At 48.9% G+C, this 27,110-nt stretch overlaps 1 protein-coding gene across 2 annotated transcripts in view; it reads right to left on the bottom strand.

Annotated features, from left to right (window-relative positions):
- tnrc6c2 (trinucleotide repeat containing adaptor 6C2) overlaps window positions 1–27,110 on the bottom strand; it is a 53,888-nt gene that overhangs the window by 6,720 nt on the left and 20,058 nt on the right. For both annotated transcript variants that reach the window (XM_056585715.1, XM_056585717.1), the window contains exons 4-19: window positions 26,231–26,587; window positions 14,032–16,863; window positions 12,176–12,382; window positions 11,438–11,607; window positions 11,080–11,154; window positions 10,873–10,930; window positions 10,082–10,224; window positions 9,814–9,963; window positions 8,483–8,671; window positions 7,681–7,800; window positions 7,469–7,552; window positions 5,385–5,685; window positions 3,724–3,888; window positions 3,322–3,513; window positions 1,000–1,149; window positions 426–647 (exon numbers count right to left, since the gene is read on the bottom strand). In XM_056585715.1, coding sequence (XP_056441690.1) covers window positions 426–647; window positions 1,000–1,149; window positions 3,322–3,513; window positions 3,724–3,888; window positions 5,385–5,685; window positions 7,469–7,552; window positions 7,681–7,800; window positions 8,483–8,671; window positions 9,814–9,963; window positions 10,082–10,224; window positions 10,873–10,930; window positions 11,080–11,154; window positions 11,438–11,607; window positions 12,176–12,382; window positions 14,032–16,863; window positions 26,231–26,587 — 5,415 coding nt within the window. The remainder of the gene's footprint in view (window positions 1–425; window positions 648–999; window positions 1,150–3,321; window positions 3,514–3,723; window positions 3,889–5,384; window positions 5,686–7,468; window positions 7,553–7,680; window positions 7,801–8,482; window positions 8,672–9,813; window positions 9,964–10,081; window positions 10,225–10,872; window positions 10,931–11,079; window positions 11,155–11,437; window positions 11,608–12,175; window positions 12,383–14,031; window positions 16,864–26,230; window positions 26,588–27,110) is intronic.

Raw genomic sequence — 27,110 nt, 5'->3', positions numbered from 1 at the left:
CCTCTTCAAATGTCTTTGTGTATTAAATTGCCCTTGAGCGAGACATTTTAAAACTATATTGCTCCCGAAAAATGGAGCAAGCTGGATAAACCAACCAGCGCTATCAATAGACCAACTGTGCTGTTAATAAATATTCGCTTACAATTCACTTTTGGAAAGTAGGTTCACTGAACCTTGAAAACCAAAAAAAACGTTTTCTTCCAAACACAAAAGAGTTGTTGCACTTTGACACATCACCTGTGCAGGCTCACACTTCCTGTACAAGGATAACACATATAAACAGAGAGTAGGCCAGATGTCAGGTTGACGGTTTCATTCTGAGTTTCTAAGAAGCAGCATGCCAACAGCCCCACGTAATGGAGCCTACGGGCCCTGCCCTTTATAACCGGTGTGGGGGGGCCGACGACGACTCAAGGGGGACCCACCAGAGGTGTAGGAGCTGCTCCAGCCCTGAGCCAGGCCCAGGGAGTTGCTCCCCCAGGCGCTGGAGGGCGCCGGTTTGCTGTTGGTGAGGCCGGGCGGGGGGCGGGAGGGGGCCACGCTGCTACGGGGCCCCTGGGGCACCTTCCACAGCTCGTGGGACAGGGACGCCTGGCTGTGGGTGATGGGCCCCGGGGACCAGGCCGACTTCATGTCGGACATTTTGCCTAGGTGGGGCGAGAGGAGGGGGAGGGCGTGAGCTTTACTCATGCAGGTTGTTTCAGAACTCACTGGATAGAGGTTTAGACCACAACTAGTGTTGGTATCACTGACGTAGAAATAAAAAGACGGTAAAACCTTCCTCTGCGGATGAGATAAGATCAATTATCTGGGTCATAATAACACACTTGTCTTACTTCCGCGGGCTCTACCAAAGTCTACCATCTTATTTCATACACAGCTTAGCCCGAATACTGGGCTTTGATGATTAGGTACCGTTGGAATATTCCTGTTATCGGCAAGATGAAATCAAGTCAAGGTGATCTGGATATTAATAATATATAACAGGGTGAGGTGTACCTCCATTGCGGTCCCGCAGCAGGTATCTGTTGACGTCATGGATGTTGGTGTTGATGGTGGGGCCACTGGGCACGCTGCCAGGGGTCATGTTGGGGTCGTTCTCAGGGTCAATGTTCTGCAGGCCCTTCCAGGGGACACCCGGGCAGAACTCTGGAGGGGGCACAGACATCAGGGATAGGAACATATGGTTATTGGTGTGGCCTGCAAAAAATCGTTTCAAATCGATTATATTAGTTTAGAGATCGTTTCACCCAAAAATCGAAATCGCGGTCTACTTCGATTAATTGCACAGCCCTACTTTAGAGCAGAGGTGTCATCATAGGTTGCATGGTTAATGTCAATGTTAATTAAAAGTTGTTGAAAGTATAATATAAGTAAGGGATAATCACCGAGAGGCAGGGCATATCAAACTGTTTATTGCCCTGGCTTGAGGTGATTATCCCGTCTTTCTACTTCTTGCTTGCCAATATAATAAAACAATTCAAATACTTTAATAATTATGCTTTTTCTTATTCGTATTGCATGCTTATTAAATGCAGAGTAAATGTATACTCTGTTAATCTCCCTCAAAAGTAGTCCCCTTTAATTAGTATCGATCAAAAACGTTTTGGCACCTCGAAGGACATTATCCCCCTTATACCATGGTCACTTGCCAAAGAAAAGTAATTAAGATCATTCATTTATAATTTCATGCGTTTTACAATCCAAATATAACGTTTTTCACATGCCATAATTAAGTTTCCCTGGTAATGCCTGAGAGTTTGATTAAAACCTGGAACAATCATTACCCTCCTGTAAGGCTCTTATGCAACGGAAACGTTGTTCACTCCTCCAGTAAATAGGACGGACCTTAGCTACGACTTGGCAACGGGAGGTATTCTAGTCCGCTGAGCTATAAGCCAGAGAGCTAACGTTATGGATTGTACAATTTATAATTCGAAATTCGTCCCAGCCTCTATACCACAGATACTCTAGGGTGTTGTCTGATTACAGTTTAATTCATTTTTCACAATTTACCAGCACCCGTTTTGAAGAAAAATCACTGCGCCATTCGTTTCAATTAGAATCGCGACAGTCTATATTTTCAACATAAAGTGTACATATTTATTATTTGAAATTCGTCCCAGCCTTTATACCAAGGATTCTCTAGGGCAGGGCTATTCAACCTCCTTAACAAGTGGGCCGAAAAGAAAAACCACTGGGGTTCATGGGCCACACAGAGTAAAACTACGTGAATGAATCGCTACAAATAAATCGTGCTTAAAGTAGTGTTAACTTAATAAATATAGTACTATTACATGGAATAAACTCCTCAGACGCATTCCTTCCTTCTTCACTTTTAATCGTATCATTATAAAAGATTTTGTTCTCACATATTTTGGACACGTATTTAGAATTCAACAATGTTGTTTGAATCATCACAAAACAGAACTACTGTACATATGAGACATTTTGAGCCAGTGAGTCAGTGAGAAAGATTGCACGGCCTTGTTTGCCTAGTTTGGCTCTTCCTGAGACACTCATGCAGCTTCTCATAGGTCATGGAGCAACGTGCCCTTGTTCTGATGGCATTCATATGAGAAAAGCTAGACTCAGACGTATCGGTTGAGCCAAACATTGTCAGAATAAGTGATGCCAGTTCCTGATTGTGGGGTACTGATACTGGCTAGTATCACCGGCTACACACAGAAACCTGATTTGCATGCAACTACGTTTCTCCTTTATTTTATTATTTTTTTGCATGCAACCTCTTGCGGGCCAGAAAAAAAAAAAGGGGCCGCATTTGGCCCAGGGGCCGCTAGTTGAATAGGCCTGGTCTATAGCATATAACCGCGTTACCTGATAACAGTTTAATTCATTTTTCGCAATTTACCAGCTCTCGTTTTGAAGACTAATCCCCACGCCATTCGTTTCATGGGAATCGCGACGGTCTAAACTTTCAACCTAAAGTCTACATATTTATAATTTGAAATTTGTCCCAGCCATTATACCACAGATGCTATTATACCACACGTTGCCTGATTACAGTTGAATACATTTTTCGCAATTTACCAGCTCTCGTTTTGAAGGCTGAAATACAAGCGGCGTATTGATCTACTATTTGATGACACTGTTCTCAGTCAGCAGCAAGTAGAACAAACAAGTCAGCAGGCAACCTGACGGGTTAATGCCCTCCTCCCAGCCAACCAGAATCAAGCAGTCTTAAATGAAGTAGAATAAAGGTATATATTATATATACATAATAGATAAGTTATATCCTACGGCCTGCAATTAAATCGAAGGTAGTATGTATAAATACACAAAGTGCTCATGGGTTGTTACCGGGGGGCCAGTTGATGTTGTTCCCGTTGGAGGGCTTCTCGTTAGGGCTCTTGGACTGGCCCCAGCTGTCCTGTGGCCCCAGACTGTTGGTGGAGGAGTCGGAGCCGGACATCAGGCCGTAGGGACTGTAGGAGTCCTCCATCTGGGGGCCCTTCCCGGAGGGGCCCAGGCTGGAGGCAGCAGAAATGGCCCCTGAACAAGGAGGTGGGGAGATGAGGGGAAGCCCGGTTCAGCTTAGTTCACAGCGTACAGCGAAAGGCACCGATATAAATAACTAGTAGTGCAGAGATGCCTTGGCCCCTCAAGAGGTGAGAAAAGATGTCGGTTTGGTACCGATCCCAATAAATGTCACATCATGAAGTGAAAATGAACAAAGCCCTTGTGTGCCGGTGAGCTCCTTACCGTGCTTGTTGAGGTTGTTCTCCATGTGTGTGGAGTTGGCAGAGAAGTTGTCTATAGAGTTGGGGTGTGTCCACTGGGACAAACGAGATTGGGGCTGGGGGGGGTCCTTCAGAGAGAGGCCCCCAACCTCCATGCAGTTTACATTCATGTTTGGATTGAGTCCAGCTAGATGGGGTGGAGGGTGGAACACTGATCAATATCATTTCAACAACCATCAATATCAACTCATCTTGGTTTCACGTGTATCTTTACTACAGAATTTCCTGTAATAAGATACCCTCTGACATGGCGTCAATAGTAGGGCCCGACCGATATTGATTTTTGAGATTATTATATGCCGATTACTTTCAGAGAAAAATTACGATTACGGTTTAATCGGCAGATTAAAAACAAAACAAAAAAAAGCATATAAAACGTAGTTTTTGATACCTTAAATATACTTTAAACACTTTTGACGAATATGTGAATTGAATGCAGAACCTTTGAGTGTTTTAGAATACATTTACAATCAAAAATGAGTGTAATGTAAAATGTAAAATAAATAACTAACTCCCAATGTGCTGCGCTCGTGAGCAGTGACTAACGCGTGCGTGCTGAGCAGTATGGTCTCACCGTTAGAGTCTACAGTATAACAAATTAACATGGCCTGGGACCTAAAGAAAACAGGCACAACATGCTCAAACAACGCGTCTTGTGTACATTGGTGAGGTGAGCGCGCAGCTGCCTGAGCGAGCGTGCTTTCATGTTGTACGGTAAAATTCAATCTCCTCTTTTTTACTCCAGCTAAAGTTGTTAGTTAGCAAGGCGAGTAGGAGCGCAATCTGCAGGATACTAAGCGCAATAACATTTAAAAAAAAACGAAAAAAAAAAAAACGGTTGTAATCTGCGTCTTTTTGGCAGATGTTGATTATTTTCAAAAAGGCTATAATCGGCCGATTAAATCGGCAGGCCGATGAATCGGTCGGGCCCTAGTCAATAGCGATAAGGCCATTATCGCAACAGACTTTTTGATTAACATTATCTTAAACTAAAATGGTAAAGCGGTACTTTAAAAAAATAAATAATAATAATAATAAATTGTGACGAATGCGAAAATTGCACCGCCTACGTAATCTGCGTTCGAAAAATTCCAAACCTGCCTGGAAACAGACGATCGCGTCGAACATTGCCTGGCAACGGAAGATCGCGTCGAACGACGACGTAGGAAGGTTCATGAACACTCGCACTCATTCATTGAGCGTCACAAGATGAAATAACATTAAACAGATAACACTTATTTTACAAATGACATTTATAAGCGTTGCTAACTCTATATTTGTGTTGTATTTAATTGTTTAATCGCATTTAGCAAGTAAACTGAGTGTATTAACACAAGCTAGCTGGACTATGATACACTTTAAACACTCAGTTTACTAGCTAAATTCAATACAATACAAATATAAAGTAAAAACAAGTGTTATCTGTATTATGTTATTTCGTCTTTGGCAACAAGAGCGCAAATGATTTTTGAAACCTGCCTGGCAACGGACAATCGCATCGAACGATGATGTTATGTTTCGAACGCGGATTACGTAGGCGGTTAAATTTCCGCCCCCGGTACAATTTTGGTGTGACAGCGCCTCTAGAGGAGGAGGTGTGGGCCAGGCTGGAAGAAGACTTACAGAGAGGGTAGGAGCTGTAGCCACTGCCCGGGGAGGAGGCCTGCTCTTTGATGTGCAGAGAGTCAGAGAGGCCCGGGTTCTGGTGCTGTCCCGGGAAGGCGTCCAGGAGGGACTTCCCGAGACCCCCAGCTTGGCTGGCAGACGGGTGCAGTCCGGCGGAGGAGGAGGAGGAGGAGGAGGAGGAGGAAGAGGAGGACAGGTGGGAGGGAGGCTGCTGCTGCTGCTTCATCAACAGGGCCTGGTAGAGCTGGCGCTGGTGCTGCTGGATCTGCTGCTGCATGTTGCTGATTGTACGTGCAACCTGGACAGGAAGGGATGGGACAAGGTCAACTCCAGGACAACACGTGATGGGATAGGGACAACAGCCATGGCAGGAAGTGATGGGACAAGGTCAACTCCAGGACAAGTGATGGGCAAAGACAACAGCCATGGCAAGAAGTGATGGGCTACACAAACAAAAAGGGAAGTTGGATGACTGAGCGAATGAAGAGATTAGGAGAGAAGATTGACATGAGAGCTAAGGGAATATGAATTAATTACCAAATAACAGAACAACAACAACATTTTCAGAAAGCAGAACATTAGCCCATGACTAGCTTCACCTACAATGCAACGTTTTACCACAGAATCCCGACTTCCTTCCTCCTTCAATTTTGAAACCCTCGGTTAAGCAACCTTCACTGTCCTTGGGCAATCCGATGTATTTTGCAGCAAAGCCAGAGGACATAAATGTTTGAGTTCTAGGTTTATACTTATACTACTTGGCCAGGGCTAGTTCCACTGAAAAGGGGCAGAATATACTTACTATCATTTTGGTGTTTACCTTTCGTTTGAGAAAGTTATAATAGTTTAGCAATTCATTATCAAAATAACTTTTTGACCATTTGTAAATTACATGAATGCAGTGGGGAACCCCCCCCCCCCTATTAAACTATTAATTACAACTCTTGTAAACTGAAATAATAACCATGTCAAAAAAAATATAACACATACTTTTTTACCACGTTACCACTAAACTAAGCCCAAAAGCCAAAACCGGTTACTGAAAGTTTTTGATATCCAGTCTCTCCGTGACACTTTTGTTGCGCGAGAAAGTCTGGTGGAAGACCCAACATGTTGATGCAACCTGGCTGGCTGCCTCAACATGCCAAGGCCCTTTGAGGATGTTGATACTAGTGGAGGGGACTAGCTGAAAAAGGGTGTTTGGGTTTTCCATTTCCTAGGCCAGGCCTATTCAACTAGCGGCCCGTGGGCCAAATGCGGCCACTCTTTTTTTTTTTTTTTTTCATGCAAAAAAAGGTTGCATGCAAAAAAATAATAAAATAAAGGAGAAACATAGTTGCATGCAAATCAGGTTTCTGTGTGTAGCCGGTGATACTAGCCAGTATCAGTACCCCACAATCAGGAACTGGCATCACTTATTCTGACAATGTTTGGCTCAACCGATACTTCTGAGTCTAGCTTTTCTCATATGAATGCCATCAGAACAAGGGCACGTTGCTCCATGACCTATGAGAAGCTGCATGAGTGTCTCAGGCAGAGCCAAACTAGGCAAACAAGGCAGTGCAATCTTTCTCACTGACTCACTGGCTCAAAATGTCTCATATGTACAGTAGTTCTTTGTGATGATTCAAACGACATTGTTGAATTCTAAATACGTGTCCAAAATATGTGAGAACAAAATCTTTTATAATGATACGATTAAAAGTGAAGAAGGAAGGAGGAGTTTATTCCATGTAGTAGTACTTTATATATTAAGTTAACACTACTTTAAGTACGATTTATTTGTAGCGATTCATTCACGTAGTTTTACTCTGTGTGGCCCATGAAACCCCAGTGGTTTTCCTTTTCGGCCCACTTGTTAAGGAGGTTGAATAGCCCTGTCCTAGGCTAATCACAAGGGCTAATGGGTCCGTCTTTCACTGACTAACATATGGCAAATCATATGATGAATCAGATCATAAGATGAAGAGTCATAAGAGGAATGACAAGTTCCGCATACAATGATTCACCAGAATAAACATACTGCTTTGTGTGTGTGTGAGAGTGTGAGTGTGAGTGTGCGTGTGTGTCTGAGCGCTTACTTGCTGCTCTTGTTGTCTGATTGGACCGGACATGTTTCGCTGTGCCTGCATCATCTGCTGCTGGATCTGTAAACGCTGGTACGCCTGCAGAGAGAGGGAGCAGGAGAAAGGAGGAGAGAGGGGGAATTGAGAGAGACGGAGAGAGAGGTTAAGAGAGAGCTGTAGTGCACAGACCTCATTAGATGCTGATCCGTGATCACCTCCAGACTCACCATTTGCAGTTGCTGGAGTTGGTACAACAGGGTCATTTGTTGAGGATTTATTGGCGAGGTTAAAAGTGCAGGGTTCAGACCAATATTTTTTGCGGCAAACTGCAAGAGCTGTGCTTGAACCTGAAGCCATAGAGGAGTGATAGAATGAGAGAGCAGAGAGAGAGGATGAGAGAAAGACAGGCTGAGTGACAATGTTTTCCATTCCGTTACGTCTGTGGCCTGAAAACAACCTGAGTTGCCCGCAGGTCAATCTATGCAGTAAACTCTAATGCGGTCCTCTCTTAAGTCATCACAATGGTGTCACCTTCGATGTAAAATAAAATGTAAGTATATTTAATAAATAGATCCACCAATCAAAAAATAACAAGTTACATTTAGCAAGAAAGCCTACAGAAGGATACAACTTCAATCCACAAATTAGATTACAGAAAACATGCAATTAGTCACAGAGCAGTCAAGAGGTTCCTTCTGGAAGGTAGACGAGATGCATTTTAGAAACTCGAAAAAGACACCAATTACTCAAAAAAGCTAGCAATCTGCAATTTGTAACGTTTGAATCTATTTGTATCCTGCAAACCGATCCATCTGCATCGTAAACATTCAAATCGGGGGGGATTTGTGCATCGATGAACCATGAGAAGGGTTTGTGTGTGTGTGTGTGTGTGTGTGTGTGTGTGTGTGTGTGTGTGTGTGTGTGTGTGTGTGTGTGTGTGTGTGTGTGTGTGTGTGTGTGTGTGTGTGTGTGTCTGTGTGTGTGTGTGTGTGTGTCTGTGTGAGACTGAGTGAGTGAGTGAGTGAGTACCTGAGGGGAGAGAAACTGAGGCACTTGAGCACGGACACTAGGCTGGGCGGAGCTGAGGGGCACGGGTGGCTGAGGAGGCTGCTGCTGCTGCTGCTGCTGCTGCTGCTGCTGCTGCTGCTGCTGCTGCTGCTGCTGCTGCATGGCCCTGGCTTGTGCTGCTCCATTACTGCTAAACATTCCACTGGGCATCTACACGAAAAAACACACACACACACACACACACACACACACACACACACACACACACACACACACACACACACACACACACACACACACACACACACACACACACACACACACACACACACACACACACACACACACACACGCACCAATATATCTGTTATAACAAACCATGCAGGCTTATTAAGCGAGTGGAAATATTGAGGGGAAATATTGAGTCACTATCCTGGCTTTTTGCTATTTTTGAGTGGATTGCGTGTGTCAGTATTGTGCCTTCATTGCTAATAATATTGACCCTGCTTTGGTTTGGATTACAAAGAACCAACCATTTAACAGAGGCAGAAGTAGCCCCAAACCTTTAGGGTCAATGCAATAGAGCAAATCTCATTTATTTTGGCCCCTGAAGGTCCATGATTTCTTTAAAAAAAAAAAAGTGGAAATCCCGCAGAGCAGTGCATGTGCGTGCACGTGTGTGTGTGTGTGTGTGCACTAAATAACAAGGGCAGCCAGCTCAATTTTGTTCAAATTATTGTGCTTTCATTCACCTAGTGGTTTTTAAATGGGGAAAAAACAACAATTACTTCAACCAAAAGCCCTCCAAATCTTCCTCAGAATGGATTCTATTGAGCATCTGGAAAGCTCCTTTGTGGCCAGGCCTTGTCAGAGCAGGCGGTCTGTGTTAAGCCTTTGTTTGGGCTTCAAAGACAGACACGCTGTGTTTCTGGGCCAGCCGCTGCCTCCAGGGCTGATACTTTATAGGCCTCCACCATCTAGTTCCAACGGGCACTTCAGGCAAGGTCGCCAACACATTACAGGGGAACGCATTACAATTGAAAAAAACAGCCACTGGAGAATATGTGTGTGTGTGTGTGTGGTGTGTGGTGTGTGTGTGTGTGTGGCTAGTTTTGTGTATTTTCACCATTTATTTTGTGTGCGTGTGGCTGTTCTTCTCATTTCAGTTCTATTTGGATTATTGCATACATAAATACCATAATGAACTAGTAACCAATGCTGGCGTCTTCATTGATGGCCTCCTCAATGGAGACTACTAGCATGCATTGGTACCAGTGGGGGTCTGCCACAACATGCTCATGAGTTAACAGAGCTCTATGTGCCCCTGTGTGTCTGCAGGGGAGGGGCTGTACCTGTCTGTTGTTCAAGTTTTGCATGGCCATCCCGGCGGGGCCGCCCTGTCCCAGACCGTGGCCGGGCAGACCGCTGTTGGACCCGGGCAGCTTCAGAGCGGGGGAAGGCAGAAACGGTGAGGGGGGGGCGTCGTCAGACAGACCCCCGTCCTGGGGAGGGGGGAGGAGAGACGTTGAACCAAAATGTATGCTCTGGTTGTCATTGGCTGTATGTGAACCTGAACATCAATTAAGGGGCTTAGTTGAATGTGTAGGGTGCGTTTGTTACCTTGTCAAGGAAAGCACTGCGATCGGAGGAGTCTTTGGGGTGGGCGGAGGGCCGGCAGCCCAGTGCCTTGCTCATGCCGTTGGTGTAGTCAGACATGGTCATGGCCCGCTTGTCCAGCTCCGTCTTCTTCTCTAGCAGAGCACCTGCAGGACATCAGCCAGGGAATTATTATTAATTAATTATTGTTTTGCCATCATAACATCGTTTTTTACAGCATTGTATTTTAGTATGCCATAATATATGCAGATTTTTTGTGGTTCCAAACGCTTCTTTTTACAATGCTTTCTTTAACTCTACAATTGCGTAAAGACAGCATTTTGGAAGGCACCTTTAATGCGCTATTGAACGCGTTCAATAGTGTTTTTCTATAACAGTTAGAGGAGCTCCTCCTCTTGATTCTCGCAGTAATTATGAACCTTCTTCACCCAATCCACAATAACCAAAGTCAGACAACACCGGTCCATTAATGATCTTTCTATGGTCTATCGTGCATTCACTACACACTATATTGGGGGTTTAATCCATTTTCACTTCAGTAATACACCGTAGGCTTAACATTAGTGTTAGTTCTCAGAAAGTAGCTTTTGGTTCCGTATTTCTGTGTTCAACGTAAATACATTCTTTATTGTAGGCCTACATCTATTATTCTTGATGTGCAGTGTGGCGTTCTGTGTTTTAACAATATAAATATACCTAATATAAATGTACCTAATAAAACGAATAACAACGATCGCTAAAGAATGTTTTGTTCACATGAATGCAAACACATACACTCACACGCACACACTTACTCATAGCCTGGTCCAGATTCATGTTGTTGCTCTTCAGGGCTTCTTCAGCAGGATCTCTCTGTGAAGAAAACATAAAAAACAACATTACATCAGACAGCTTTCGATTAAATCCACAAATAAATATTATGAGAAAGAGTCATGGAATGAGATGAGGCAAGTTTGGTGCTTTATTACGAGCGTGAAAGGGTCATAGACCGTGATTCATACCGGGAAGCCCATGTCAGTCAGCTGTTTGATGAGACGGCCCATGATCCAGGCGTCATCTGGCTTGCTGCTCATCTTCTGCAACACACACACACACACACACACACACACACACACACACACACACACACACACACACACACACACACACACACACACACACACACACACACACACACACACACACACACAGTTGATCAACATGATCGCTTTTTGATGCATTTCTTTTCCTATGTCCAGTCCCATTGATGAGAGGAGCGTACTGCTCTAAAACTTAATTTCCTCGCCTTCCTGTTCTAGTATGGATGGTGTGTTCCCTTGTGTGCATGCACAGAGAATACAAAAGGACATGTCCGCTAACCTTGCATGGGATCTTCTTGGGGCCGTTGCCCCAGGAGTTGCAGGGAGAGCTGCCCTCCTGGGAGGTGGGACTGTTCCACATGTCCCCGTCGTCGGTGTGGTCCCATTGGCCTCCAGACAGGCCCATCTCATCACTGCCGCCTCCCCAGCCGTCTTGCATAGGTTTGGGGCCTGCGAGGGGAAGAGGGTTAGACAGGGGGAACAATATGGTTAATAGTCAAACAGGATGACGATTATGAAAAGGTGACGTTAAAATGGCAAAATGCATCCGGTGCTCTGGGCTGGCATTTCGTCAGTTGGACCCGTCATGTTCAGATTGACCACTTGGTGTCACTGTGGTTGCTTTTTTTATCTTCCTTCTCTACAACAAGAGCTTGCAATTTTTCCAGCTTTCTTCAACAAGAAACATAAATAACTAGGAGCGAGTGAAGCGTGGAATTGCTTTAGTCTAGGAACAGCTCCAGCACAACTCATGACGTTTTCAGAATCAGCACAAATGGAAGCTGTTCTGAAGCAACATCTCTTCTTAGTTCACTTCACTAAATGCAGTTGCATCATTTACTTACTGAAAAATTTGCACCCTTCCCCCCCGCCAATCAGGAATATCCCTTTGGTGGGAAAACTGTCCAAATCCAACCACTGCCCACCTTCAACCCCATGAACCAGGGGAATGAGTGCATGCCCCGGAGCTTCCAATTGGGGTCCTGCGCGTGGGACCTGCCCTGTCGGCAGCCCTTACCTAGCTTGCAGGGTGCAGGGCCTGGGGGTCCTTGGGACCGGCCGTAGGGGCCGGAGGGGTCCGTGCCCCCGTCGGCCCAGCTGCCCATGCCGGCGGGGGGCTTCCCCCAGGCCGACGTGCCGTTGTCCACTGCCGAGGAGGGGGCGGCCGGCTCCCCCCACGCAGGCTCAGACTTAGCCTGAACGCTGCTGGGCAGCTCTCCCCAACCTGGAGAGACAACACAACACACAGAATATATAAACACACACACACAATGATAATCTAATGTCGATCCCCCTGGAACAGGTGCACCTTAGCAGCCTGTTGCTGCTAATGCTAGTGCTACGAAGCAAAGCATACGCTCTTCTAACGAGTGCGGTGGTCCTCTGGAGACCCAGTGACGTGCTGCAGCTACATGCTAATCAGCGGGCGCGCTCTGCCCAAGCCGTGCCATGCGTCTATATATAGAGGGGCGCTTTCTCCCCCTCGTCCTCTGCCAGCAGCACAACCTCCACAGGCAGTCTGGCTGCTGAGCCATTTTTCCCGTGCGCGCGTGTGTGTGGGTCTGTCAGAAAGGAGGAGGATGAAAGCATTTACTCGTGCCAGCCGGTGCGTGCCAGTTTAAGTGCTGGCTCGCTCCCAGCCCCTCTTGTGCTCGCTCTCCCGCTCTCTCCCTTCATCTCCTGCTCCCTTATCAATCTGCCTTTGTTTCCCCCCTTCCATGTTCCCTCCGTCTCCGCTGAACCCCGCAACCCCTTGCCGCATCTCCAATTTCTCTCTTTTAGTTAGCTGTTGTTCTGTCTGTGTGTGTCAGTGTCTGTGTCTGTCTGTGTCTCTGTGTGTGTGTGTGTGTGTGTGTGTGTGTGTGTGTGTGTGTGTGTGTGTGTGTGTGTGTGTGTGTGTGTGTGTGTGTGTGTGTGTGTGTGTGTGTGTGTGTGTGTCAGTGATTGTGCTCATGTATGGGAGTGTGTACCGGATCGAACGCTGGGTGCAGTGCGATGTCCAAGCAGCAGGGGGCAGTGTTCTCCTTCCCAACCGTGTGTGAGAGCAGGAAGGGGACTGCGGTGTGAAGCGTTAAATCTCAGCCATGCCTATATGCATGGCCTTTGTCTGGCCGTTACCAGTGTGAACGCAGCACGGTGCTATCTTAAGCCTTCAACACGCAGCCTTTATAATGTTTGCATGACCATTAAAAGATACTCCTAATAAGCATGTGGGCCTCTGCTGCTATTAGCGATTGTTGGAAGAAGAACAAATTATTTTAATGTATTAATCCACGCATCGAAGGGTTTCCTTTGGAGTTAGCGCCTCGCTAGTTTTCTAAAGCCATTTCATCCATTGTCCAGTATAAAAACTAAATGTGCACTCAGGCTATTTTCAGTATAAATATTCGGACTGGGTCATTATCATAATGCCTTTCAATTAAGCATGCTGCTGGATGAAACGCTCAGGGCCAAAGCATCCCGGATCACTTTCTGATCACAGTGTGATGTCTCTCTTTCCCATTAGTGTAATAAACAAAAATAGATAACAACCATTCACGTCTTGATAAGCCATAACAAAAACCTTTTTGAAAATTTTTCCACTATGAATATTAGTTTGATGCTTATTATTATCATTATTATTATTATTATTATTATTATTATTATTATTATTATTATTATTATTATTATTATTATTGTTATTATTATTATGGCGATAGTTAATGTATTAACCCCAAAATATACAAAACTGTTGGATACAACAAATGAGGCTGTACTTGGTATCATGCAATAGTAAGGATAATGTTAAGGATTCTGTATTGAAATGGAAAATATGCCGTTAAGTCATACCCGGACGGTAAATAGTCAGTAGAGAATATGAAGCACTTCTCTCACCTGGGTTGGCGATGGGGGGTCGACCCTGCGAGCCCCCACCCTGGTGCGGTGGGGGGGCGTTGGTTGATCCGTTGTTGTTGCCGTGGTTGTGGGGGTGAGTAGGGGGTTGTCCGTGGCCGGAGTGGTGGTGGTGCTGCATGTGATGAGGGGGTGGGTGGTGGTGGTGCTGGTTGTGATTGTGATTGGGGTTGCCGGGGCCGACCGAGTGGATGTTGTTGTTGTTGAACATGCCGCCGTTCTTGCCTTGTTGCGGTGGAGGCGGGCCGCCGTTACCCTGGTTACCGCTGGGGTGGTGGCGATCCCACATGTTGACCGACTTGCCGTTGCCGCTGGGGTCCCCCCAGGTGGCGGTGCCATCGTCGATCTCCATCTTCCTGCGGATGGAGGGTGGGGAGGGCTCCTCCCAGCCCGTGGACTCTGCACCCTGCTCCTGTTTGCCTCCACCGCCTCCGCCTCCACCGCCTCCACCTCCTCCACCGCCTCCCCCAGCGCCTCCCCAGCCGCTCTGCTTCACTGTACCGGGCCCACCCCAAGACCCCATGCCACCTCCGCCGCCGCCGCCGCCGCCTCCGCTGCCACTGCTGCTGCTGCTGCTCTCCTGGGGCTTAGAGGAGCCCCAGCCGCCCTGCTGGGAGGGACCGTTGGCCCGCTGGTTCTCTCCCCCCCAGCTGTTGGGTGCCGCGGCCGGGGTAGGCTTACCCCAACCCCCGGGTCCACCACCTCCTCCTCCTCCTCCTCCTCCTCCTCCTCTGGTACTATCCTTCCATCCGCCTCCTCTTCCTCCTCCCCCTCCTCCCCCTCCTCCTCCATCATTCCCGCCCTCTCCGTCCCACATGCTGTTGCGGGGGCTGTTCTTCTTCTTGTCCGTCTCTCCCCACTCTCCGGTGCTGGATCCGTTGGAGCCTCCGCTGCCGTTCCCCCAGCCTTGGGGGTTCTTGGGGCCCTCGCCCCAGTTGGCCTGCTGGCTCTTTGCGGGGGCCTCGCCCCAGCCGGGGGACTTCTCCTCGGCGCCCCAGGACTGGGGGCCTCCGTTCTTGGGGCCGTTGGCAGGCGTGGGCTCGCCCCAGCCGGCGTTGTTGCTGCCGCCGCCATTGCTGTTGCTGTGGGGGGCCTTGCTCGCCGGCGGTTGAGGTTCACCCCATCCCGATCCGGTCTGGGCTGGCTGAGGCGGGGGTGCCCCCCAGCCAGAGGGCCCGCCGGAGCTCTCGTTCTTACCCCCGGAGCATGGCCTATGGCCGGGGCCGGGGCCTGGGTTGGGGTGCGCCGTGCTTCCGTCGGAATGCCTGCCGTTGGAGGGGCCGCCGGCGCTGTGCCCGCCATTGTTGGAGTGCCCGCCGCTGGAGTGACCCCCGCTGGAGTGACCCCCGCTGGAATGTCCGCCGCTGGAGGGACCCCCGCTGGAGGAGGAGCCCCCCCATTTGTCTGAGCCGCCGCCGCTCTTCTCTCCGTCTGCGGCGGCCTCGTCCATCTCCCAGACAGTGTGCTGCCGGACAGGCGTCTGGCCCCAGCCGGTGTTGCACAGCACCCTGGGGTCCAGATCCTGGCGGGGCAGCATGGGAGAGACGTCCATGCTGGAGGTCCTGTCCCGGTGGGAACGCCCGTCGGTGCTGTCCCCGCTACCCTCGCTGGCGGGGGCCTTCCCGGGCTGCTGCCCCCAGGAACCCTGCTGCTGCTGCTGCTGCTGCTGCTGCTGCTGCTGCTGCTGCTGCTGCTGCTGCTCCGGGCCGGACCCCGGGCTCCCGGCTTCGGCCGAGTCCCACCCCTTGGTGCCTTCACCTCCTCCCCCAGGGGGCTTCCCCCACTCTCCCCAGCCGCCGCCGCCGCTGCCCCCGCCGCTGCCCCCGCCGCTGCCCCCGCCGCTGCCCTGCCGGCCCCAGCCGGAGTGGCCCCCCGAGGGGTTGGAGTCCCAGCCGGAGTCCTTGGAGGTGTCGGCCGGCTTGGGGTCCCCGCCCCCCCACACAGAGCTGCCCGTGAGTTCCTCGTTGAGCTGGGAGGACTCCGTAGGGGACTGGCCCCCCCAGCCGGGCATCCCATGGGCGGGGCTCATGGGCTCTGGGGCCTGCTGCTGCTGCTGCTGCTGCTGCTGCTGCTGCTGTCGTTGAGTGTGGCTGGGTCCGTCGCTGCAGGGCTTGGCGGGCTCCATGCCGTAGGACATCTTGGCGTTGGACGAGGTGCGCTGCATGTCGCCACCGTCGGGGCTCATCATGCCGCCGTAGCTGCCTTTGCCCGGATCGCCCAGGATCCCGTTGGCCACGTTCCCGTTCATCCCGTGGGGCAGGGAGGCGGTGTTGGCCAGCCCGTTGGGGCCCATGCCCCCGCCCTCCTGGCCCAGGACCGGCCACGCCGAGGGGTTGGCGGTAGGGGTGAGGTTCAGGTTGAAGCCGGGCGTGCCCCAGCCGTGCGGTCCGCCCGTCCGGCCGCCGTTCATCATGTCCTGTTTGCCGTCGGAGTACCAGCCGCGGCTGGCCATGCTGTTGGCCCCTATGGGACCCGGGCCCGGCATCATGTTGGCGTTCCCCTTCAGGGAGGAGTAGTGGGCCTGCTGGCCTGTGGCCCCCGTGGCCATCCTCAGACTGGTACTGCTGCTGCTGCTGGGAGTACCGGTGGTGGTGGTGGTGGCGCTGCTGTCTGTGGTCGCGTCAGCCCAGCCCAGTGGGCATTCTGACGCCGTCGAGTGCTTTGAGTCGCTGTCGGTGGACGGCCAGGAATTTGTGTCTGGACCCTTGATCACTTTGTCCCAGCTGCCGGCTCCGGAGGGGGCGTTGATTGGCGATGGAGCCCCCCAGTGGGATGTCTCATACTGGGCACCAGGGCCGACCTGGAGGGACGCGTCTGGAGAGAGGAGGAGGGAGAGGGATTAAATAAGGCATGGATGGGGGGAGGGAAATGAGGTTAAACTAAGGAAGATTGTGCACTGCACTGCCATACAGGTCCCGGGACCACTAATATCTCCTTGGTTGGTTACTGCCGGCTCTCCACACTGGGTAGGAAGGCCCGTTCACGGCCCCGTGCCCCCCCCCCCCCCCCCTGCACCCCCGCCACATCAACATCAGGATCCACGGCCGAGCGTGCTGCGCGCCTTATCAGCCACGGCGCTCCCATGCACCCCCCCGTCTGCGCTGCCAGCCACACGTCAACAAGACGCTCGGCCCTGCTGTCTCTGCCCTGTCTAACCCTTCTTCCTCACACTCTTCCACCCTCCATCCCCGCTGTTCTCTTAACACAAGCTCAAGGAATAATCCCCGAGCACTTTTTGGGTTGCTCCCCACCATCCCTCCCTTCCTCTTCCTCAACCTCGCCATTCAACCCTCTGCCCTCCGATCAGCACGCCAGCCTTTCGTTTACTGTTCTCCTGCCCTCCACTTAGGGCTGGGCAATATCTTCATCCCTTCGCTCAATAATCCAAAGTACTTTCAAACAGCATTAATGTGTTTTATGAGACCCGCTCATGAATCCCAAACGCACAGTTAGAGACTCCTGCAGAGCGAGTCTGAGAAGATAATTAATCAAAGGCATCGTATTAGCCTCAACATTCTCCAATAAAAACAAAAATGTCCAGTGCACATATTGTGTAATCTTTACTCTTTAGTACGTAGGACTATTAAAACGGCCACAACACGACCATACATGGATTCCCCGGGAATTTCTATTTCTCCTCAGCCACGCTCACCTCTCTACCTCTGCAAGCTCCTATTTCTATTCCTCCTCTTTTCTTCTTCTCCTCTGCTTGTCCCCCCCCTCACCACCACCCCCTCCCCCGCTCACAGGCTCCGCCAGTGAGCGGGCCATCCGTCTCCATTGTGGCTCTCCCGGCCGGGCCTGTGAAGGGAGGACCGAGTGGAACGCTGCTCATTTATTGGAATGAAACAGAGACGGCTCCCCATCCATCACTCCCTACGCTCCGGCAGGCCCCGCTCCGCCTCCTCCACCCAGCCGCCTCCACCCTCTGCACGAACAGGAGCCGCCTGCCCATTGCTCAGCCCAACGTGTGACCGTCAAAAAGTGTGCGTTTAGCGCAAGTGTGCACTTTTGGTAATGTATGATTGGGGTGTGTGTGTGTGTGTTCAAGAAGGTTGTGTCAGTTTCTTAATAACTTCCCTTAGTGGTGTGTGTGTGTGTGTGTGTGTGTGTGTGTGTGTGTGTGTGTGTGTGTGTGTGTGTGTGTGTGTGTGTGTGTGTGTGTGTGTGTGTGTGTGTGTGTGTGTGTGTGTGTGTGTGTGTGTGTGTGTGTGTGTGTGTGTGTGTGTGTGTGTGAATGCTTTGACACTGTTGAGAACAGGGAACCCAGAGAAAGCACAATGGTCCTGGCCTCTTTTGTGCTGCAATCCCTGCACAGCTTCTGCTGTCTCTAGCCTGCACCATGTTATACTGCTGGGGTTGTTATCAATTCAGTTCTGTAAACAGCTGCAAACGCTGACAAAAGGTGTCTACGTCAGACACTGGCCTGGTTGAACTCAACAAAATGTATTAAATGAGGGTACTAAAGATTCACAGCACAACGTGGTATCTCTCACAGACACAAACGCACGCGCAATCTCATTAGGCACTCATGTGCCGATCAATATGAGAACTAATAATAGACTGATTGGATGGTATAAGGGGGTAATCAATCAGTGGGTGACAGCTAATCAATGTTCTTATTAATGCTAGTGGGGGAGAGAAGAGGGGCTATCGATCCTACATGCAAACGCTCTTATGGCTGCTAGGATTGCCCCCATACACTCAACTGGCACGCCAATGAGGGCCATTTAAATTCCACACACACACACACACACACACACACACACACACACACACACACACACACACACACACACACACACACACACACACACACACACACACACACACACACACACACACACACACACACACACACACACACACTAAAGAGCCGTGGCTGTTTTAAATAAAAAGCCAGCTATGTAATAAACATAACTGACACGTATTCCATCACATCTGCCTTTGATATAAACATTATTTTCATTGCACACGCATTGTCACACTAAATTACTGTTATAGCATCAAAAGATGCGTTCTCGCCGAGGATACTTCTAAAAAGTCCCCAGTTGAGGCTTTAGTAAATGTGAGCTAACATACCGAGTGTCCACGACCACCACCGGTACCTCTACATTCTGATCATCAGCAGTCCACACCATGTCACATCATCCTCTTAAAAATAACCTTAAACACCACAAATGTATCAAACCCAGCGCTCCGGACGTGCCACCGGTGTCGGCGTGGTTCACTGACCCTCAAGTCAAGTATCAGCCTCCTTTGCCAAATTAACCGCCTTACTTTCTACTTGGTTGCTTTCAGCCTCCAATAGATTGTTGCTGCTATTTACAATATTGCTAATAATGCATCTGTCACCTAATAGTCAAAAAACTATCTTGTTAGATAAGACAGGCAAGGTGTTATTGTTTGAATCCCATAAACACACAATCCTTTTTAACATACAGCAGAGTTAACATTTCTAAGCTGTGTTAACCCCAACAGACTTATCCCCTCGCCCCAGGAGCCATTATCCTGTTACCTTTTAGTGCACGCAGTTCACAATCAGCCCCACACAGAGCAACAAAAACAAAGGAGAAAATGAGCGCCAGCCAATCATATCTAATTTTTCCATTTTATTTTGGTCATAGCATCGATGAAATAAAACAACCACCAAGCAGATGGTAAAAGAAAACCAAAATTAAATAGGAAGTACAGATCATCAGTGCTGGACTCCATCACACCATCACTGATCAAAGACATGTTATCATAATTGAGGTTCTGATTGGCATAGAGGAGCAGCCTGGAGGCTTCGCAGTGTTAACATTGCTTAAAAGGTATGAGTTTTGACCCACGGCAAATACAGACTTCAATCTCCAAGCGCTCATGTATTTAATAATGTTTTAATGAAAGAATGCCTCTTTCACACGTCTGACACCCTGTCATATCTAGTTTTACAGGAAAAACGCATTAAACGCTTCACTGAATATGATATCTTGTGCCTTAAATGTCAAGGTTCACCGTACCAACTGAGAGTTGAACATCACCCAAGCCATGCGGCTGTGTTTGTCTGTGTGTGTGTATGTGTCCGTGTGTCTGTGGGCATGCGTACAAATGTTTTTGTCTCTTAGACAGCGGGTGCTCGGCCAGAGCTGGTCTGGCATGCATTCAGCTCCATTGTTGTTCGCCCCTGCCTGCCAAGAGAGTAAGAAGAGAGCCTGACCTTAAAAGACCCCGAACATCAGCATAAAAAAAAAATTAAGCTCACGTTTCTAATTCAGCAATCATTGCAAGGTTGAGATTTTCCATGACTTCAAGGTGTTTTGACTTTCTGCACAGAATTCTCCCTCTCTCACACTCCCTCTCTCGGACATTTCATCAAGCCTGACTCGTAGCCAGGCTGCTTTGAGGCTGTTCTGCGTCCTGCATTTTCAGCCCCAGCCCCCACACTGCCTCCGACACATTTTTCAGCCTGGGGTTTTATTTTGCTGTAGTATACAGGAATAGGCTGTGTGATGAATTAATCACAGTCTTGAAATGCAGCCTTATTTTGGAGTACATCTGTAATACTGCAAGAACCTCAAATAAACGGGCAAAACACCCCACAAGGAATGAAAAGGAGAGCTAGACGCTGAGCCTGCAGAGGGAGGGAGAGGGGGAGAGAGAGAAAGAGAGACAGAGAGAGAGAGGAAGAGAGAGGGAGAAAGAGAGAGAGGGAGATACAGAGACAGAGAGACAGAGAGACAGAGAGACAGAGAGACAGAGAGAGAGAGAGAGAGAGAACAAGAGCAAGGGAGAGAGTGTAAGACTGTAGTGGAAAATTACTGGAAGAGAGGATCACTAGCGCCATCTTCAAAGGGGCTTAGAGGGATGGGGTACTGCAGCAAGGGCTGCTACCCCCTCCAACATCAAAGTCTGACAGTGGGCCAGGATACTGCTGCTGGCTGCGCAACTCAGCATGTCTGGTTCGATGTCGCAGAAGGGAGCCTTTTTTATAGCACAGTCTTCATTTTGAACATGTGTATATGCATGAATACATGTAAATAGGTATGTGCATTCATGCATATACATTTCAGGTATTTGTATTTACATGTATGCGTGCAAAGATACATAGTCATAAGCTCGCTTGTGTATGCCTGTGTATGTATACGTGTGTATGCAAATCCGTGCACATGCATAACATATGCGCATAGTTCTGCACGACTACATATTTATGCCAACCAACATGCATATAGCTTAGTTTAGCATGCAGTTAATGCTGCAGCCTACAGCGTCTCGCCGTCTCAACTCCTCTCCATAAAAGCCCTCCTCATTTAAGACATATCTGTTTAGGCAGAAGACCAGATAGCTATCCTGTACACGTATGTTTGTGTTTCAGTGATGCTGGGCCTCATTCATTAGTAGTCATCGTCACAAAAATAAAACAAAACAATAGACAGGGAGGGGGAAGACGACGACTCGTTCCGCTGAATCACGCTGCCTCTTTTGTGTGCGAGTACCAGACTGTTTTGCGTGGGTACCTTGGCGCAGTCTTCTGCTCAACACAGCAGCCGTATACGGTACCTGGACCAAAGCAGAAATACAGCAAGGCTTTTGAAATGTGTGTGGGGGAGGGGGGGGGGGAAACGGGGGAAAAGGGGGAATATCCACCGTAAATGGGATGTGCAGCACCGGTGGTCAGGGTGGGGACAACAATGACAATGAGGGAGCTAACTCCTGCCATGCCAAGCTAGCCGTGCGGAGACAGAAATAGTCGGGGGATGAGCCCTGGGTAATGAGACTAGCTGGCCTTATAGAGATGGGATGGTAGCCAGGAATTACCCCCCCCCCCCCCCCCAGCCTGCTCAGTAGGAAAGGACCATTAGGAACGTCAGGCGATGGAGGTAGAGAGAGAGAGAGTGAGAACAAGCGTGTGGGAGGAGGGGCTGGCACAATAATGTTGGCAAGGGATATGAACGAGAGATTACAGAAGACAGAACAAGACCAAGAGAGAGAGAAGAAAAGAAAGAACATGTGGACTAATAATCACTGCACTGAAGAGCAGAGGTCCTGCTTTGTTTTTGTTTTTCTGCGCGCGTCTCCCCCAAAGGAATAGTGTTGTTAGCTTGTTAGCCTCACAGTGCGAAGCCCCGCCCCCGGCGCGGCATTCCTCTCCTGCTCCCGAGCCACCTTCTCCTGCCAAACACCACCCGTTCATCAGGACCTCTGACGCTACGCTTTAGTCCTACTTTTGTCCCCCCCGACAGAGCCTGTCCAACCCTCTCTCTCTCTCTCTCTCTCTCTCTCTCTCTCTCTCTCTCTCTCTCTCTCTCTCTCTCTCTCGCTCCTCCTCTCTCGCTCTCCTCTCTCTCTCTCTCTCTCTCTCTCTTCTCTCTCTCTTCTCTCTCTCTCTCGCCTCATACTCTCCTCTCTCTCTCTCTCTCTCTCTCTCTCTCTCTCTCTCTCTCTCTCTCTCTCTCTCTCTCTCTCTGTGTGTGTGACGGGAGACTTCCGCAAGGGGGGGGGGCACACCACTCAAAGAGAGGCGCCTGTTGTTCTCCTTCTTCCGGAAGCTGGAAAAAATAATAATTAAAAAGGAGAGAGAGAGAGAGAGTGACAGAGAATGAAGGAGAGAGACGGAGAGAAAGGGAGAGTGAAAGAGAGCATGCGCTAGTGAACGGTCACAGGAGGGTTTTCAACCCTCATCCTTCATGTCTGTTTACCTCCGCAGAGAAAAGACAGAATAGAAGGAAGAAAAAGTGCTAGCAGAGACCGAGCTAATGAAGCCACCAGGGGTTTTCTATCTGAACGTCTGCCTGAGCGTGCGTGCGTGTTTGTGCACGCTTTGGGAACACCCTCTACTTTATACCAAGAATACTTCCCCCGCGTCATTAGGGCCCATTGCTGTTGTGATGATCTGACGGTTTAAGACGGTACAAATAACTGAGATCTGAGGCTGGGTTAAGTTCACATCTTCACAGGGAATTGTTTCAGAGGAGCAAGGCGGAAAAACACCAGAGAATCACAAGGCTAAAATACTGGGAATAGATCAACGCAGCGTCTCTGAATGACGGCTTTATTTCGTTTCTTCGTGGTTAAACCCCAGAGGTGCCATTCACACAATGCCTTGCAGTTGTAATGCATCATATTTTCACATATTTCATAATCAAGAGCCATTATGAAAGAAAGCGTTGGCGGTCTGGTAAATATGTGAATTGTGAAACCTATTATGTAAATAATATGGTGTTGGCAAGTGTGCCATTGCTGTCTAAAGCAAAAGGCTAAATCATCTCTAAAGGTGTCTCTAATCTCTGCATGCAAGTGTTTTAAGGGAAACGTGAGCCACATAGCCAGACATCTTGGTGGTATTGCGTTACAGCAGTCATGTAATCATGCCTTTGTTTAGTTGCTGCTTTGGTCTGGAGGATACACAATGCCTTGTACAATACCATCACCAAGTAGTAGGATTCTAGATATAGAAATGAGCAATTATTGTCGTCTTGTTTGCCAATGCCACGTAATGTTTTCACTTAAAGATAAGGCATCACTGGCAGGTCAATAGTGACCCGCTCCTCTGATGGCTTTGAACAACAACGCTCAGTCCTTTCAGTCAATGCATTTTTCCTTTGAATTTATTTCAAGCAGAACCCTGAAAAGGAGGATCATTGCACGGCTCGACCTGGAAATGAGAAATGGGTCCGACTAGCAGGGGCCCCTCTATGCGTTGACACCCCCTCCCAGAGCCTTCTGGCCATGGACTCAGTCTGGGCGAGCATCAAACAGCTGTTGGGCCGCAGTTCCCACAATCTGCATGTCTTAAGGACCCTCCCCCTTCCCCAGCCCCCTCCTTGAGAGCCAAGAGCACCTGCTATGGGGGATGCTGCTGACAGACTGGCTGACTGGCTGCTTTGCCCCACTCAATGGGCCTCCGTCAGCTGGAGACTTGGGGGGGGGGGGGGGGGGGGAAGAGAAGGAGGTTAGGGGAAGAAGAAGGGTCTGTCTGGAGTTTGGGGCAATTATAAGGAGGATCAGAGGTCATGTGGGAGGGGTGTGAAAAAAATTTCCTCGGACTGGTATGGTGGGGGGCAGAGTGTGTGTGTGTGTGTGTGTGTGTGTGTGTGTGTGTGTGTGTGTGTGTGTGTGTGTGTGTGTGTGTGTGTGTGTGTGTGTGTGTGTGTGTGTGTGTGTGTGTGTGTGTGTGTGTGTGTGTGTGTGTGTGTCGGCTAGCCTGCAGGGCAGACAGTGATCGGAGAGGACACAACTAGGTCAGCTCAGGGTGTTCTGACTGCTGCTCTGTGTGTGCATGTGTGTGCGTGTGTGTTTTGAAGTGAGTTGGGAGTGTGTGTGAGAGAGGGAAGTGTTTGTGTCATCTGAACCCCCTAGAGCCACAATGACCTCACCAGAGAAGTCACAAACGTGTCCTGAAATGACCTCAGATTCAAAAGATCAAACCACCGAGGGTGCTGTTTGTCACACACTATTCAGTATATATTTTTTTCAGATACTTTTATTACACTGTGAGAATGCGTCTTCAATCTTCAGTCACTTTAAGGAATCAGCCGTTTGTTCTTGGCTCTTAACTTACTGTTAGTGTTAGGGTTAACTCTGAAACAAGACTCTCCACTCTAAACACTAAAGTATTATATTTAACCACTACATTTTAACCACACTGGTTAAAAGTTTAAGTTAAAACTTCCACTGCAAGTTCAAAGTTGTTTTCAATTGCATCATGACATCTGCCAAATCTGCCAAATCTGCTGAAGAAGTGAGCGCAGACTGTGTACTTCCTGTGTAACTGACGTCAGCGCCATTAGAACAAAATGGCCAGTAGCCCGAGGCTACCAACTGGCCAGGGCCTCGGGGAGGAAGGGAAGATGCACCACCCTGCCCAGGGCTACTAGGCCTGGGGCTATGTAGGGGCCCTCGGGAGGGCCAGGGTGAGGGAGTAATCCAACGAGCATCGGCACTAGTTGAGTAGAACAAAGATGAGGTAATGGAAAGGTCATGTTGGGTGAACGGTATGACCAGATAACAACAGTGCAGAGCCCTAAAGAAGACATGCAGCCTCTTGGGGCCGTTGTCGTCCGTAGGGACTGAAACCAGGATTAAAAACAAAACACCCGTTTGGCTAGAGTCAGCTGTTTGAATAAAGTGATATCACAAAGTGTTTTCACACAGGCAAAGGGCAAGTGAAAGTGAACGCAACATATGTTAGACACCTAGCATAGTAAGAGACCTCACCCCAACTGCTCCTGACGAGCTGGTTGTAGCCTTGCATGGTTGGGTGAATTTTAGGCAATATTGGAAAGCGTTTTGAGTGGCCACTGGATATAAAAGTGCTATATAAATGCAGTCTAAAAGCCTATTTGGCTTTGAATACCACCTGAGGCATTCCCCGGATTCATGAAATATGAAGACAGCTACAGAGCGGAAGAACAACACAGGGAACAACTCAGGAGATGAAGACAGCCAAATAGCTAGGAACAGGAATACTTATCAAGGCTCAGGAGATTAAAACAGCAAACGAGCTAGGAACAACAATAGTTATCAAGGCTCAGGAGATGAAGACAGCTAACTTTCTAGGAACAGAAATAGTTATCAAGGCTCAGGAGATGAAGGGGGCTAACTAGTTGGGCACAGGAATAGTTATCAAGGCTCAATCGCTAGTTTCCTAGCGTCTGCCGTTTGCCCAGATGCTGTTTTTGGTGTATAGCAACCTTATAATTAACTCCCAAATATAATACAGAAAAAAAGGTTGTGTGGTGTTCCAATCCATAAGTGCATGGATAGGAGAGTATAAACAGCCCGCCCCCCACTTAACTCACTTTATTCAATTCACTTCGTAAAACAAATATGGGCCTTGTTAAACTTCGAAGAGAGGACAACCTTTGGCAGGACACGTAATCTCAGAGGGGCCATGGGAAGGTAGAAACCAGAGAAGATGGAAGCACAGCTAATGGCATTCATCCCCAACAAATACAGACTGGACCTTAAGAAGCAATGTTGATGGATCTCTTGATCCACGGAATCCCTTCACCACCAACGTAACCTTTATGTACCTTTAAAAGAACTGCACCCCGGTCCATGAAACGATGCTTCAAGCTTGCTTGACACTAATTCGACCCAGTAGGGAATGTTCACATTGCACTTACTAAAGCAGAAGTCGAGGACTACCCCTCAATCCTCCGACCGAGTGACCCTGGGAACATTAAAAGCGGGTGCTCACCTGGAAGGCGCTTGGCAGCGTTAGGTGCGTCGCTGGAGGTGGCGCTGGGCGGGGGGGGGCCTCCGAGGGGTCCGGCGGGCAGAGGCTGGCCTCTCTTCAGCAGCTGCTTGTGCTCCTGCTGGCGGAAGCGAGGGGGCACCTCTCGGGGCGGGTAGCGGGTGCTGGCTGAGGACGTCTGGCACTGCTGCTGCTGAGGGGGGCCGGGACTCGGGGTATGGCCGGCAGCGGAGGCACGCTTGCCATTGCCGGAAGAAGCGCAGGAGGGGGAAGAGGTAGCGAGGGACGGCGTGGGACTGGAGGGATGGAGGTGATGGCGGGGCGGGCCAGGGCTCGGCGTAGTAGCCGCAGGCGCTGGCACTGGGAGGGAGGAGACGCACACAGCACCGCGTTAACTCCTTCAGTTGAACCAACACTTCGCATTTCAATAGGACTGTCAGGGTTGCACAAATCATTACAAGACAACATATCTGCCCACACACATATCTAGTGCTAGAACTATTGATCCTTTAAGCCAGCATTTCCTATATAATACATGACTGTCAGGACCTTGCACCACATGAGCCGTGTACTATTGTTCACATGCAACTGTGAAGGCATTTGTATCGGTCGATGTGTGTTGATGTCCTTTTGTAGTCCTCAACCCCCTCAGAGTAATGCAATCGCTGCTACGATAGTTGCAACACCGTGGAAAGCCAAGCAAGTCGCAGTAGATTATGGCTTTCCTGCATCATATTTAAACAATATAAACAGTTCACAAACAATCATGATGTTAAATGTAGTCCACGGCTCAACAAACGTTTCCACACAATGGCTCAAAATAATGGAGTCCATGATGTTCTGATATGCGACCGCACATGACTGCACACATAAAGTCGACCTT

Source organism: Gadus chalcogrammus, chromosome 3 (assembly GCF_026213295.1).
Source record: "Gadus chalcogrammus isolate NIFS_2021 chromosome 3, NIFS_Gcha_1.0, whole genome shotgun sequence".
Classification (NCBI taxonomy): domain Eukaryota; kingdom Metazoa; phylum Chordata; class Actinopteri; order Gadiformes; family Gadidae; genus Gadus; species Gadus chalcogrammus.
Note: the sequence above shows the minus strand (reverse complement) of the source record. Positions and strands in the feature narration are given on the sequence as shown.